This window comes from Cryptomeria japonica, chromosome 3 (assembly GCF_030272615.1).
Source record: "Cryptomeria japonica chromosome 3, Sugi_1.0, whole genome shotgun sequence".
NCBI classification, from domain to species: domain Eukaryota; kingdom Viridiplantae; phylum Streptophyta; class Pinopsida; order Cupressales; family Cupressaceae; genus Cryptomeria; species Cryptomeria japonica.
This window is the reverse complement of record NC_081407.1, coordinates 678,524,583-678,539,960: the sequence shown is the minus strand read 5'-3', so window position 1 is coordinate 678,539,960 and position 15,378 is coordinate 678,524,583. Positions and strand designations below refer to the sequence as shown.

At 36.3% G+C, this 15,378-nt stretch overlaps 1 protein-coding gene across 2 annotated transcripts; it reads right to left on the bottom strand.

Moving 5' to 3' along the window:
- Positions 1–614: 614 nt before the first annotated feature.
- Positions 615–7,305, bottom strand: LOC131055206 (isocitrate dehydrogenase [NADP]). Of its 2 annotated transcripts, none has more exons than XM_057989806.2 (16): positions 7,018–7,305; positions 6,761–6,804; positions 6,105–6,214; positions 4,656–4,693; positions 4,463–4,540; positions 4,299–4,352; positions 4,100–4,201; positions 3,756–3,847; positions 3,558–3,661; positions 3,334–3,402; positions 3,114–3,229; positions 2,926–2,960; positions 1,927–2,069; positions 1,590–1,712; positions 1,391–1,500; positions 615–867 (listed from the first exon to the last, which is right to left on the bottom strand). In XM_057989806.2, exons 1-15 carry the CDS (start codon positions 7,064–7,066, stop codon positions 1,407–1,409), a joined length of 1,251 nt encoding a protein of 416 aa, XP_057845789.1. In that variant the 5' UTR covers positions 7,067–7,305; the 3' UTR covers positions 615–867; positions 1,391–1,406. The 2 variants fall into 2 exon arrangements, with proteins under 2 accessions (XP_057845789.1, XP_057845788.1); XM_057989805.2 differs by having other exon boundaries at positions 1,414–1,500; positions 7,018–7,304.
- Between the last annotated feature and the right edge of the window lie 8,073 nt (positions 7,306–15,378).

The following is a 15,378-nucleotide window of genomic DNA, read 5'->3' as shown; positions in this document are numbered from 1 at the left end:
GCCTCCCATCCAATTTTCCTTCAGAAGCTCTCAGAATTTCTTGTTTGTGGTATGCAGTAAAAAATAAAATGAAACTTCAACAGAAAATAAACGATATAACTTCATCCAATTGAAAGTGTATCACGTTGCATGATAGTATGAAAACAAATCAAAAAGCAGCCACCTGCATTTGAACCTAAACAACAATGGATTGTACTAATGAATGACTGTTTTAGACAGCGGACTAAATAAAATGCACCGTAAATTCTAATTGAAAACATTTTTGTTTATTATTATAAACAAAACATAGTTGATCAGTCAATGACATTCATAATACATTTTAAAAGGTAAAAGAAACATAGAAAGTTCTAACATTAAACAAACCAACATAGCTAACGACTACTTTCCAAGGAACCAAACATTAACTAGTTGTTGCTCCTTATTAGAGGGATTAATGCCAACATTGGTGTTTCATTTTCTGTACTGGATGATGTAAAGTGTGACTTGACTGCACCTATAGATTTTAAAGCTAGGACTGTGCTTTAAGTCAAATTAGATCAATCTCAGTGTTCTACTTGTAGCCTAATATAACCACTCCTGAGACTACTGTCTACCAATTTTACCACGATTATAGCTGACTATATAAGAGGATGGCATCCCTTGAAAAAGCATAATAGACAATCACAATTGCAAGAGTAAGAAATTTGAAAAATTGGAAGCACATAGGACACTGTTTGCCTTTTAAATGTGACAAGAAACATAACATTGACATTGTCTACGGGGCTTTATTACATAGTTGCCCTAGCATGTGAGTGAAAAATATTCCTAGTCCTCCAAACAACTCTTGTAGACTCAAAATCGCCACGCAGTTCAAAGCCTTAAGCACTCCTGCAGGGTAGGTGGACATGCCAGTTAGAAGTTGCACATAAAAAGTATTTTTTGATAATATACCAATAAATAGTAACCATGTATGTGTTCAGTAACTGAAGAACTCAACAAAGATGTGCTTTATTTCATGTTCAGAAGACTTAAAACACGTAAGGGTCAAATCCCACCAAAAAAATTTTTACTTCTAAATACATTTGGTTTCTTGGAGCCAGCTTTAAAATTTCCTCATTAATGCATCAGTTAAAGGTAAGTTCAAAATCCAATAAGTTAATAACTGCAATTCAAACATAATTCCGATTCTCTTATCCAGATTTACTATGCCTTTAAAGAACTAGGATAATTAGGTAATAAATTCTGAATCACTACTAAAGTAGATCCCAGCTTGTTACTGGTAATTTATTTCTCCTTTCTGCTTGAGAATATTTTTTTTTGTGAATAAAAACATGTCGCCACAAACAGACCCTGAGTTCTCTTAGATTTCTAAGGTTTCATGAATATTGTTCAGATTTTAGGCAAAATCTACCAAAAGAGCAGAAGAGTTACAACTTTGGTTTAGCAGAAAGTCTTTCTTTCAGGTCCTCTGCAACAGCATCAATAAATTCTTCAGTACTGAGGTATTTATCCCTTGAGAGCCTGCATTGAATATTTCCAACAAAATATTAATTTTCAAATGACTAGAATTTTTACAATTGAAAATCATAAAACATGAAACGGAGGCCTACTTAGATCCATGAATGAGAAGTGCCAGGTCCTTTGTCATTTTCCCTGTCTCAACAGTTCCTACACAGGCAGCTTCTAGCTTCTCTGAAAATTCGAGTAGTTTTGGATTTTCATCTAGTTTTGCCCTGCCATAAAAGCAATAACAGTAATCAAACACAGCAAAGATACCAGACATGAAAATCTAGAGCATTCTTAGGACAGCCTGTCTTATGTGATAGAAGCTAGTGACTACACTATATTATGTAGATGTAGTGAAAGCCATATCTAGAATGTGGATCTCACATATCTAGAATGTGGATCACACATCAATCATTGAATTTATGAACCTGGAGATGTTACCTGTGTTCAAGCCCACGTGTCCATGCAAAGATAGAAGCTATACTGTTTGTGCTAGTTTCACCTCCCTTTTGATGAACACGGAAATGCCGAGTTACTGTACCATGAGCCGCTTCAGCCTCAATGGTCTTTCCATCAGGGCAAACCTGTGAAAGAACTAAAATCAGGAATGAAGCAATTTGTAAAGAATAGATTTACTAGTTTCAAATTATTGTACAAGCCCCACAGGGTTAACGGTTGCAAACAACTGACAATATTCTATATCTAGACATTATATTTAGGAACCTTCAACAAATTCGTAATGCAATTAGACTTGTGAAAACAGAAGAATTCAAACTGCCTCCAAATTTTACTGATGAACCAGAATATGAGACAAAATAAACTCATATACATAGGAACTTGGATCTTGGCTAACAACCCAGAACAGGTCCAATTGAAATTAGAATACAGCAATCATTAGCCCAAATTAAGCTATGCCATTTGTGCATGTTTATATTCAATCACAACAATAAAAACCTCTAAAAGTCTCAGGTTTGAAAAATGAGCTCTTCACAGCTACAAATATACACAAATTCATGCACACGTGTGCCAGACATTTGGATGCATGCAGTTACATGAATGGATAAATGTGTCAATGCATAATGTTCATGAAAAGCTGTCAAGTTGTGTACATGCACACAAGCATGCTGGCAAATGAGTGCTACGAACAATGATAAGCAATACCCCTAAATGCAGAATATGAAGATTGAACTTAACTCAGTGAAATATTCGTTAGAGCATACAGCTCATGCACCAAATCTAAACCAACTTTGAAGTATGAATAAAGAGCAAGGGTATAGAACAAAATGAACGTATGCATGTTTGCAGACAAATAACACAGAAGGCCTACTAAATAATCCCATGTTTAAGAGGTATTTATATGTTAGAAAAGACATGTACACCAAAAAAAATAGGGAATCAAACCAGATAAATATTTATTAGTGAAGTAGATTACAATCTTACCAGGACAGATGTCATCAGACCAAGAGATCCAAATCCTGAAAACAGAAAATCCAGTTAGGCTTGCTTCAAAAAAAACTAAAACCAATCCTGTTTCTTTCCGTAAGAAAAGAAAATATACATGTAAAGTTAGATCTCATGACCAGTTCAAAGCAAGATTCTATGAAAATTAAGTATTTTGCTCTACTAACCCTGTGCCAGGAAATCACTCTGCACATCACCATCATAATTTTTACATGCCCAAACATAGCCACCATCACTCTTCAAAGCATAGGCTACCATGTCATCAATAAGCCTATGCTCGTACCTATTCATGGATTAATCATGTGTAAGAAGTTATCGCATGCCTGACAGAATCAAAATGATCAACATTGCAATCTTCATATTACTATGCCGAGGTACAAAACTAACCAGATTCCTGCTGCTTCATATTTAGCTTTCCAACTGGCCTCATATACCTCCTGGAAGATATCTTTAAACCTGTCAAATTTAAGTCACGTATAAGAAGAATCTTCGAGGATATATTAAGGTCCTTTATCTAGAGACTCGTGAAGTATGATATCATAAAAAGTAAGGAGTGTTAGGAAAAATGTAAAAATAAGGTCACCAATCCTCGTATTGAGTAGAAAACATACCTTCCATCATATTTTTTCAAAATTGTGTTTTTAGTACTTAAGTAAAGTGGCCATTTCTTCTCATAAGCTGTTGCCATTGATGCATCAGCAAATGAACGAATAGACTGCACAGAAATAAATATCTCAGAAAAGAATACTTAATGATTTACTCAATTAGAATCGAAAGACATATTTGTTATAAAAGAGAGGTGTCCATACCTCATCAGTATTGTACATAGCTAATGATACTCCTCCCTCTCCTGTGAAGTTATACACCTCCAACTCGGTAGTTTCACCTCCTTTCTCTGGAACTGCATCAGTTGACAAAAATCATAATTGCATGCTACAAAGAAAACTAATGAAATAAAACATAAATGTTTTCCAATCTCTGACAGTGAAAGCACACTGATATTTGCAAAGCTAAAAGACTAGATTTAACAATCAATGTGTTCACCAGTTGCCAGACATTGTTCATATGGAAATGATTCAAAATATAAGTATCCTTAGAAGAAGAGTTCAAAAAACAACAAACAAAATTTACAGCTGAAATCATTTAATCATACCAAAAACCATTTTGAGTTTGCCAGGGCCCTTAATCACTGCATCGGTTGCTTTATATTGGTCACCAAAAGCATGTCTTCCAATGCATATAGGTTTAGTCCACCCTGCCGGCAGAAGACATAAGAAATGCAAAATTTATTGATATGTTGTAAATTATGAGAAAAAACTAAGGCTCCCTTCAAGCCCCCACTAAGTTTTTACCTGGAACAAGCCGAGGAACATTCTTACATAAAATGGGTTCCCTGAACACAGTACCTACAAGACAATACATGTCCTTCAGGATTTGCCTCTACTACAATATTAATTCGATAGATATATATTGTTTTCATATGAAAACAGAACTTCGGAATCAAATAAGTTCTTACCGTTCAAAATGTTACGAATAGTCCCATTAGGACTCTTCCACATAGCCTTCAGTCCGAACTCCTTGACCCTAGCTTCGTCTGTAAAATTATATAGATGCTTTAGAAAGAAAGATTAAGATGAACTAAACACTGGAAGGGTAGACTTTAAAAAATTCATCTCAGAATTAATGGTAAGAAACTTAAAGCTACAGACCTGGTGTGATAGTCGCACATTTTATAGCTACATTGTATCTGCAAAAGGAACATTGAATAAAGATTAAATACCCTGACTTACGAATGAAAAGAGATGAGATAAATTAATACAAATCCACAAATAAAATGTTTCCTAGGGAGATGTGTAATTAATAGGACTGGGAATGAATCCTGAAGGCTTGAAACAGGTAAAGTATCTTATATAGTTTCTACGGTCCTAGCTAGCTCTTCCACAAACGAGACTAAGTATCAAAATGTTGACCTAATTATTTTGATCCTTTTACATTCTATGGCCCAGGCAGGTAGGCTGTGATAGATTTGAGTCTTGAAGGTGATGCAATCATTTTTTGAGCCCTAATAGATCTAGAAAAAAAATTATTTCTGTACTCAGCTGAATTTAATTATTGAATAGTTGTGCCATTTGTACTAGTATACTTCAATTTTCATGAGCTTTTATGGCTTTCAGAAATTTTCTAGATTTTTGGTAATTATGATATATTAAATATCGATACGTTAAACTTATTTTCCTGTTTCACAACTTTGAGAGTGAGTTTTCCAAAACATATAAACATTTCATAAACTACTTCCATTACTTATTTTTAGATGACACCGAATCTAAAACACTGTCCTCATACTTATGCCTATCTGCTAGAATTGATCTGGAGATACCATCCTGCCACACAGGCCATAAAAATGACTGACCAATCTTAGTCAACCAAATAGTTCCTCTATACATCTACAATGTCTCAAGTTTCAAACTGCTTCTAGAATGCATCTCTAAAAGAATCTTGCAAATATACTCAATAACGTAAAAGTGCATGTATAATCTAAAGTAAACTAGGGGCATAACCAGTTTGTCAAGCCAGACTGAAGATAAATGAACATTGTAAGAAAATCATGTTGGCTGATATAATGCACAATTTTCCTTCATTTTAGCCCATTGTTACAGAAGAAAACTATTATAAGTTTAAACAATGAGTTGCAGCAAAGGTCTAAATGAACAAAATTGCCTTTTAGTATTTACATAACAAGATTTGCAAAGCCTTACAGCAGAAAATATTAATCAATTTAAGCCAATTGTACAACAGGACCCAATAAGCCAATTCATCCCGAACCACAATGCCATTGACAAGTTTTTTAACAGTAAATTACAGTAAGGGTCTGAATCAACAAAAGCTTTATGCATAACAAAATTCACAAAGCTTTGTAGAAAATAAACAACGGATAAAGCCAATAGTACAACAGGGCCCAATAAGCCAAGAGGTCACCAAACAATACTGCATTATCCTGATTCCTAGTAACATAAGTAATGTTGAATGCACATTCTTCTTCACACTGAATGATCACAAGTTTGCGTAGTGTCCCTTAAATCCAAATACCCAAATACCCAGTGATACAAAAAATATAAGTCCAAAGATATTTTGAAATATTCAATCGAAAGTGAGCTTACTTCAGTGTAGCTTCTGCACTTTCAACTGTAACCTTGTCATCTGTGGCATCACGGTGTGGAAGACCCAGATCAAAATACTTGATATCCAGCTCTAGAAATGGAAAAATAAGCTGAAAAGCACACAGATCAGGACAATATAAGAACCCCTCGCAGCCCAATAGAGGGATAAATTGAAAGAGCAAAATAAGAGCAAGCTAATACAATTCACATTACAGAATCGACATATTTAAAACCCAAAACCCAGGTGAAAAAATTTGAGAATTCAATAAGAACAAGATAAAGGAAATAAGAGAGCCTACCCATCTATTGCCCCGTCAAAGGTACAACAATATACAGAAGAATAAATTGAAAGAGAAAAACTTGAAATAGCTTAGACTGCAAAACTAGCGGATTTACAAGCCCAAAAACGAGGTGAAAACTATATTTTGAAGTTGAATTAAAACAAGGTTAAAAATAATAGCACCCACGCATGTATTGACGTTTGACAACTATAGATAGTCTAAATTCAAAATAAGCGAGTTCACCCTGTATATACAACGGAATACTTGTACAGCCAATAAACAGAGAAACGTGTAGTAGAACAGAGCCTAATCCGATTAAACTCTAAAATCGGTACATACAAAATCAGCAAAAAATAAAATAAATTAAGAACTTACCTTTTCCTTAATCATTGTCCAGATAACCCTAGTCATCTCATCACCTGTAAGAATAAAAACAGAAGATCTCAACACAGCAAATCAATAAACTGATCAAAAACCATGAAATGTCTAACAAACCAAACAAAATTACTAATCCAAACTAAGACTATAGTAAATCAAATTCCAGTCAAAAAAAACAAAAAACAAAAACATATTTCGCATCTAAAATTACATCTCCCACCACGAACACTGAAATGATTCAATCTAATACTCACCGTCCATCTCGACGATGGGATTCGCGACCTTGATCTTTTCGAATCCCATTCTTACACTTCAAATCCAAAACCCAAAACAAAAATACTTCTTGCAGACAAAATTTAAGCACTGTCGTCCCGATGCAGCACCAAATGATACAAAAGAATACAGATTGTCTTAAACCCGAGAAAAATATAAACCGATCCGAGGAACAATCGGATCGATTAGAATCAGAGGAATTCAAATTCAACTGAACAACGCTGAAAATGCGGAAGGTTTAACGAAACCAGAGAACAATGTGAGTAGGTAGCAATTGCATATTATATAAGATGACAAACGGAAAATGCTTGACTGCTAGCGGCTTGGTCACATGGAGTAGATGGGAACTCGGCTAGTTAAACTGTCAGGTAATCATGCACCGGACCGGCCGGTAACGACCTTCGACCTAACAATATTGATCGGTCAACGTGTGTAGCATCATTCGTTGAGGATCTTTTATTCGGGAAGGACTTTAGATTTGTTTTCTAGATTTGATATATTGTTGTTCTACCTAACCATGGTATCATATGAAGACTCTAAGGGGGCTGATATGCGGCAGTCAAAAACCTTTTATATTAGGAATGTAGTGCGTACAAGTGAAAAAGATAACTTTAATGTTGTCCTTCTATAATCAGAAATAAAATTGAGATAATGAGATTGAGTGGAGTTGGGAAAAAAATGAAATTTAAATGAATTAAATATAAAATTTAGTTGATTTTGAAAAATGATATTAATAGTTAGTTGAATTTATGCATTGTCATGTTGACGTTTTATATTCTAACAAACTAATTGTGCATCACATTCATGAGCAAGTATAAGGTATGAACTAGTCACCTTTTCTCAAAAGCTTCATGAGCTTGGGCATTTAATGAGAATGGTCCCTTCTTGTTAATACCAATTAAGGGTATTGTTAACTATGAAAATCTCCTAACGATGTCTTGTAGTAGCAACAAAGGTGAAAGAATCCTCTCAATTGTGTCAATTTGGTTGGAACTAACCAATCCAAGTTGGCTTGGATCTTTTGTTGATCCACTTAAACACCTTGAGCAATAATGATTTTGTGTCACCCCAAACACACAATTAGAATCGTAACCAAAAAGATTATGTTGCTATAGCATTCAAAGAATTATACCCAAGTGCCTCAGATGGTTTGTCGTATTTTATTGTATTCGGGGCAAATGGAAAGTGATTGAGGCATTTGTCAACTCAAATGGAAGGAGCAAGAACTCAAAATGTCCAAGGTAGCATCTGAAACTTTTTTTATGCATATCATCATCATGCACATGGATCGAATGATATGCTAATCTTATATCAATCCTTGATAAATATACTACTCTATGTAGCTCATCGATTTTGGGAATAACATATCTATGTGTTATGGTCTTTTTGTTCAATGCTCTATACTCATTCATCACCCTCATTGTCTCATACTTCTTCACAACAAACATAAATGATATAAATGGATTAGAACTAGGTTTGATGTGGCTCATCTCTAATAATTCTATAATGGCTTTATCTATTCCTTCTTTGTATATCTATGGATGATGGTAAGGGGTAATAAAGTAGGCTTATCTCCTAGCTTGGTTCCAACTATATGATGTGTTGGAATCCCCTATTTGGTGGTACTCCTAGAGACATGTCACCAAACATTATATTATGTTAGCCCAAAATGGTTTGAATGTCAACATGATAACCATAGTGCTTACCAAAAGATGAAGTGGTGTGAATGTCTATCATCACAAAACAACTAGTTGTACATGCAACGTGTTCCTTTTGGAAGGTCATAATCTCAGTTACTTGAGGTTACCTATTAGGAATACCTCTTAACACCATATCTTTTACTTGAGAAATTAGAAGTTTAGTTCATGGACTAATAATTTTGTGTAATACCCTTTATATTCTTAATACCATTTATTCTTAATACCATTTATGTAATACCCTAGTCCAACCAATTAGAAATCATCACATATGTCGCAATCACCAAAAGCTAATTTGAATTGTTGAATTACCTTTGTACATTGATTGGTAAGTTCATAAACAATAGTGACATTAAATTTGGTGAAACATTTAGCCTTCATTCCCTTTCCCACCAAATTTTTATAAATAAAGTTATGATTAGCCCACTAATAATCAATATTGCAGTCTGTTATCCCAATAGCTCTCGAAAAAATCTAAACAAGAAATATTGTGTTTCTCCTCGAAGAATTATTGGTGTATTCTATTATGTCCCCCTTTTGTAATAATCTATTTTATGAACCAAATTGCTTATTTCCTATTCCCTGCATCTCCCTTAGTCCAATTTTATGTGTGCATGTGTTCTCCATCTTCTCTCCACCTATATTTATATAAGGTTACCAAAGTCTTTAAGTTTCAAGACATGCCTGGATATTCTAAATGCTTGTTAGTCATCAAAATTTAAGAGATCCTCATCCAAGTATGCTTTCCCATTTAAGTAAGACCTTTTCTTGGTCTAGGTTAGGCATTTAGACTTTCCCATCCTAGCATGCCTTTTCCTTTCAACTTTATTTTTCCTTTATGCCTATAAGAGCTCTATAATTTTGGCTTCTTTTCTTTTTTCGTGTTGGGCTATCAGAGTTATCCATCTTCTCACCCCTTTCCTTTGAACCTCATTCTTTTCCCTTGCCTTCTAAAAGTCTCAAACTTGTCCTTACTATCATGCCTTCTACTTGAACATTGATCTCTAATCACTAGTAAGAGTCACAAAATATCTTTGACTTGTGAACTTTGATAATCCCACATATTTTGCATTAATTGTCTCACCTACCTTCTAATTTATCTTGAGAAAAGTATTTTTAATGTTCAAATCAAATGCAACAACTTCTAATATTGTTTTCTCCCACCCCCAAAATAATATTTATTATTAGGATGTGGATCCATGTGTACATTTAACATGGCAAATTAATGTAGTAGTTAGGGTTTCAAACCCTATTTTATCTCTTGTCATTATTGTAGAGGATAGTTGTGATTCATACAGGACATTCTACCATGCCTCCCAAGTATAAATGACAATGTGTAAGTAAGATTTTAGGCACATTTCAATAGAAAATGGTGCAAAAAAGGTACAAGATTTCTCAATTGCATGCTAATGATGGGATTAAAGCAATTGTTGTACATATTGTTTCTTTTATCATGTATAATGGACCAAAATATAGTATGTGTTGGGGGTTTCAATTTTTTATGCACTTTCACGTTTGTAGAAGTTGATTTTTGCTTGGATTGCTCAAACATTAAACCCTTAGCATTGAATGTCTGGTCATGTCTTATGTTTTGCACTTAACTATTTCTACCCTATTACTAGTCATCTAAGTTATAACCAAAGTGATTTTATAACATAACATGACTAGCCTCGTGTAATGTGGTGGAAAATTAGGAATTAGGGTTTAAGATAATATAACCACTAATAAGCCAAATTTTCCCACTACATTGAAAGAGGAGTGAACCTAATAGATCTAGCCACGATCCAAATTTGGAAAGGGTTGAAATTCTTATTAGATTCACTAGTTGGGAATGGTTATCCTCATTCTTAGTTGAATTTGGAATGTAGTCATGAAATTAGGTAAAACCATGAATAATTGAATCAAATTGGCAAAAATAGATTGCTACAGGTATCCCACGGAGCCACAAACTGAGATCTGGGCAAAAGGAGATGTTTAGAACATATTCTCAAATGTTTGGCTTGATTTTTTGGGACCATGTAGAACAGATTCACCTTGGTCCTCCAAATTTTCCTCCGTCAAAAATTGAACTTGTTCATTACTGACACTCTGCTGAAATTATCGAGTACAACTTATGCACTTGTTTCCTACATATAGAGAGAGGGAAATATGTTGGGGATAGGGGTTTTCCTTAAGTCAAACCTTGTTTTAGGGATTAACCTTGAAATTGAAATATGAATTGAAATGGAAATTGTTGCAAAATGCTTTCCTTTTGAGGGAAAATCTAGATTTGAGACAAAAGTGTTGATAAAATGAAATATACCTTGATGAAGTTGTGTTTGATCCTCATGCAAGGGTTTTTTTAGGGTTGTCTTTTAAAATGTCTTCAAAGAAGATTGTTCCTGGATGCCATCTTGAATGCATAAACTTGACTTCACTTCTGCTTCAATGCGTGATGAATGACTGATTACTTGCTCACTTAAATTGAATCAGGATCATAATTTTTGCCTCTCGAAAAAGTTAGGTTTTTGTTGGTGTAAATAAATATTCACTATGGATATTATTACAATTTACTTAAGTTAACTTAGGATAATGCATCTCTTTGTAGTTTGGATTTGAGACACTTAGGGAAGTGTGCACACAGGGATATAGCTTGTAGGAGAAATTCCACCTTTTGTGGTCTTATTTTGTTGTTACACTCCACATTCGGTGGGTCATCCACCTCTTGTGGAATATTATATTATTTCTCCTACCTACCCCTAGTATTTCTTACCTACCCTTGTTTCTAATTGAGCCACATGTCATGATTGTGTGCTCGTACATCCATATGGCCTTGCCTATATAAGCAAGCCCATATTCATTGTATTGGTTAATCCAGTTGATCATTTGCATATTGATGAGAATATAGTTTTTTCTTGTCATTCTTTTGTCTCTATTTTATACTTTTCATTGTGCCCTTGATCTTGGCAAAATCTCGCATGGTATCAGAGCCATTGGGGCTTCTTTGATTGGTTTTTGGAGACATTTTGGAAGGCTTCTGTTTTCATATTTGAGGAACAATCATTTTTTGGAGGCATCTTAGAGCATTTTCAACCTCACCATTGCGTCCAAGAGGCCATTTCCATAAAAATCAAGTATAAACTCAACCATTTTTGGCGAAAATAGACTTTTGGGGGTGGAGGATTTCTTTGCCCAATTTGGGGGCTACGGTACAAAATTTTTGGATTTAAAAAAAAAAGAAAATTATTTTTATTTTTGGGGGTCCGTAGAACCCCCCCCCCCCTGCACCACCATAGTCCTTTGCAAGTTGCAGGCAATGCAGCACCCAAACAAGTCCCACCACCGCCTTCTGGCGGCCCCTACAGCTCCCTGCACAAGCTCCGGTAACCCTGAAGACCACCAGCTTTGGCAGCCCCATGACCACCAGCCTGACTCGCAACTCCTGAAGCTCCCCGTCGCCTCCGTCGCTGCCCTGGTACCTCTGCTGTTAGTGCCTCTCGCCAACTACCACCGTTGGCCCTCCAGCCCTGCAGCCGTCGAGCTCCGACTCCTCCACCGACGCAACCATTACTGGCCACCGAATTGGCGACGACCGCCGCCGCCCACCGGACCGTCGATGACTGCCAACAGGGCTCGCCAACAATGCCACGCAGGAGCCCAGTCACCTGCTCCATTAGTAGATCTGCCCAATTAGCGCCCAGTCAACATTTTTTGGAAAACTTTTAGACCCCTCTCCGTTGAGTAGTTTGGTTTTTTTGGCCAACTTTGGAGGCTCACAACTTGCTCAATTTTGCTCCTTTTTGGGTGCAATTTTTTTTTATTTAGGCTAATTTTTCGTTCTCTTCGTAGTGGTGTGGTTATTTTCTGATTTTGGTACATAGGTTTTTCAGAATTTTTGGATTCTCTCAGTTGTACCTGTCCAATCCTCAATTCAGCAACTTCAAAGGCCTCGTTTGAGCTCATACGACCTCCTTTTCAGGTGCCATTTTTTTGAAAGTGCATTTTTTTTTATTTAATTCCATAACATATGATCAGATTTTAGAGATTTTGAGTGGAAATTGTACTTTTAGATATTGGTCTTATTTGACCTATTTGGTACTTGTAAATTGCTTGGATCTTAGTTTAGATCTCTTGCACTATTAGTTTGAGTCTCTTTTGGCCTTATTGAGGCAGTTGTAAAATTGAAATCAGAAGTCCACTTTGCCATTTTTTGCAAGTGGCCCATTGTACATGCACTAAGTATAAAGTGCCAGATCGTCATTTTTCGGGGGGTTCTTTGATTGAGTGAATTTGGGGGGGTGTCTTGTGTGATTGTGCCTCTCTTTCCTTGTGATATTTCATTTTTTGTTGCAATGAGTCCTCATAAATTTCTACCTTTAACTCCACATAATTATGCATCATGGAAAATTAAAGTATGGAGCAAATAAATGGAAAAAGGTCTCACGCATTACATAGATGGAGCAATAGCAGCACCACTTGATCCTAAGTCTAATCCTAATGCTAAGTTAGAATGGCTCACTAAGAATTGCATGGCTCTTGGAACTTTGCACAAGTATGTATCAGATGACCTCATCTTTCATATTGAGAAGTGTACTACAATCAAAGATGCTTGGGATATATTTTACAAATTGTATGGTCAAGTTGATGAAATCAGAGGTTACAAGATTGACAATGAGCTCACCAATTTGGATCCCAAGAGTTTTGATACAATCCAAGATTATGTCACCAAAGCAAATGAGCTAAGAGCAAAGCTTAAGGATTGTGGAATTGACAAAAAGGATGCTCAGTTGATATTCAACTTGTTGGACAAGCTTGCACCAGAATATGCAGCATTTGTGTCTAGCTTCCAAACTCATCATTTGACAGTGGGGAGTTCCTATGTTATGCCTTCGTTTGATGCTTTCATAGAAATGTTGATACCTGGAACAATCTAAGTTGTTGAATATGGGGCTTCTCAAGTCTTCAAAGTCCAAGGCTTTGGTGGCTAATCAAGGGAATCAAGGAGGTCAAGGCAAAGATTCCAACAAGAAGAAGAAGCACTCTAAGTCAAAGCCACAATAGGAAAAAGGGCACTCATCCTCTCCATCACAAGGCGATTTTTCATCCTCTTCCAATAAGGGGACACCACCTAAGAAGGATAAACCAACTTGTGCATATTGCAAGAAGTATGGTCATGATGAGCATCGATGCCACACCAAGCAAGTTGATGAGTTAACAAATCTTCTTGAGAAAAACAACATCAACTTAGCATCTGCCTACACAAAGAAGGATTCATCTCCTTCCTCTTCCTCTCAGTCTAAGGGAAAAGGGCAAGCATTTATGGCTACAACGGGTTCTTCACAGTAGTGGATACTTGACTCGGGTGCCTCATATCACATGGGTTCTACAAAGGAGCAGTTTTCTACATTGGAGCCATCTAAGGTACCTCACATTTACATAGGTGATGATACACAAGTAGAGGTTGAAGGGAAAGGTTCAGTTGACATGGATGATGGAACATTTGAAAATGTTCTTTATGTTCCTAACTTATCTACCAACCTTCTCTCTATCTACCAAATCACTCACTATGGGAATGGGAAAAAGGTTGAGTTTACACCTGATTCAGTTGTGGTAAAGGAACTTGATGATGATGCCTTGGTAGCAGTGGGACAAGTCAATGACAACTCAAGGCTTTATTCATTCTCCCACTTTGTGCCAAGTTCACCTTCTAGGGCCTTACTTAGTGCTTACTCATTCAAATTCCGAAAGTAAGCTATGGCATGAGCGGTTTGGTCACCTCAACTACCGCTATCTTCAGCAGCTCGGCATGAAAGACATGGTCACAGGTCTACCTCGAATCAGTTTTTCAGAGGGTGTATGTTCAAGTTGTTCCATGGGCAAGTTGTTAGGGTTTCAAGCAGATCCGAAGCAAATATGAACTAACAATTATATGTAGATTTAAATACAAAAGATAAAGAAATAAAATAGGACACAGATAACACAGAGATTTAATGTGGTTCACCTAGAATGGGTTACGTCCACCATACACAGCCGTCCAATCTTTCTTATTATCCAGCAAAAACTGTACATCAACCTTACAATGCCTTAAGCATCCCAGGTGCTTATAATATGCATTTTTAGGGCAACAAACAAAGTCGGCCTTTTTAGGGTTTTATTACAATGTTGGTTTTCATCAACGAAAAATGGCAAAAAAAAATTTCTTGGGGGCTGCCACCCCGAACCCCTGCTTTTCTCGGGGGCTACCGCCCCCGAACCCTTGCCCAGGGCCCGGCCCGACCCCGGACCTCGGCGAGGATACGTGTTGAGTGTACAGTACTTTGCTGATCAGTCACCACATTTCAACAATCTCCCACTTGGAGACTGATCAGGCTCCACACCATACAATCTCCCACTTGGAGACTGATACTACACGACACCACTATACATGCAACATCCGCTGGATAAAACACTAGGACTTGACTGGTATAAATTCCATAATTATCAATCAAGAAGACCAACAGAAACTGATGAAGAAATCAACTTCTCCTATGGAACTGCCTTTGTGAACATATCGACAGGATTCTCACTTGTGTGAATCTTCTCAAGCCATAACTGAACCTCCTCCAAAATAGTCCAGATGAAGTGGTACCTGAGCTGAATGTGCTTTGTCCTTGAATGAAAAGTAGA

Excerpts from the sequence above, each read along its gene's own strand:
- LOC131055206 (XM_057989805.2), bottom strand. The coding sequence starts at position 7,066 with ATGGGATTCGAAAAGATCAAGGTCGCGAATCCCATCGTCGAGATGGAC. Across the intron at positions 4,202-4,298 it reads TGTTCCTCGGCTTGTTCCAG|GGTGGACTAAACCTATATGC; the intron begins GTAAAAACTTAG and ends TTCTGCCGGCAG. Across the intron at positions 3,230-3,333 it reads TATGAAGCAGCAGGAATCTG|GTACGAGCATAGGCTTATTG; the intron begins GTTAGTTTTGTA and ends ATCCATGAATAG.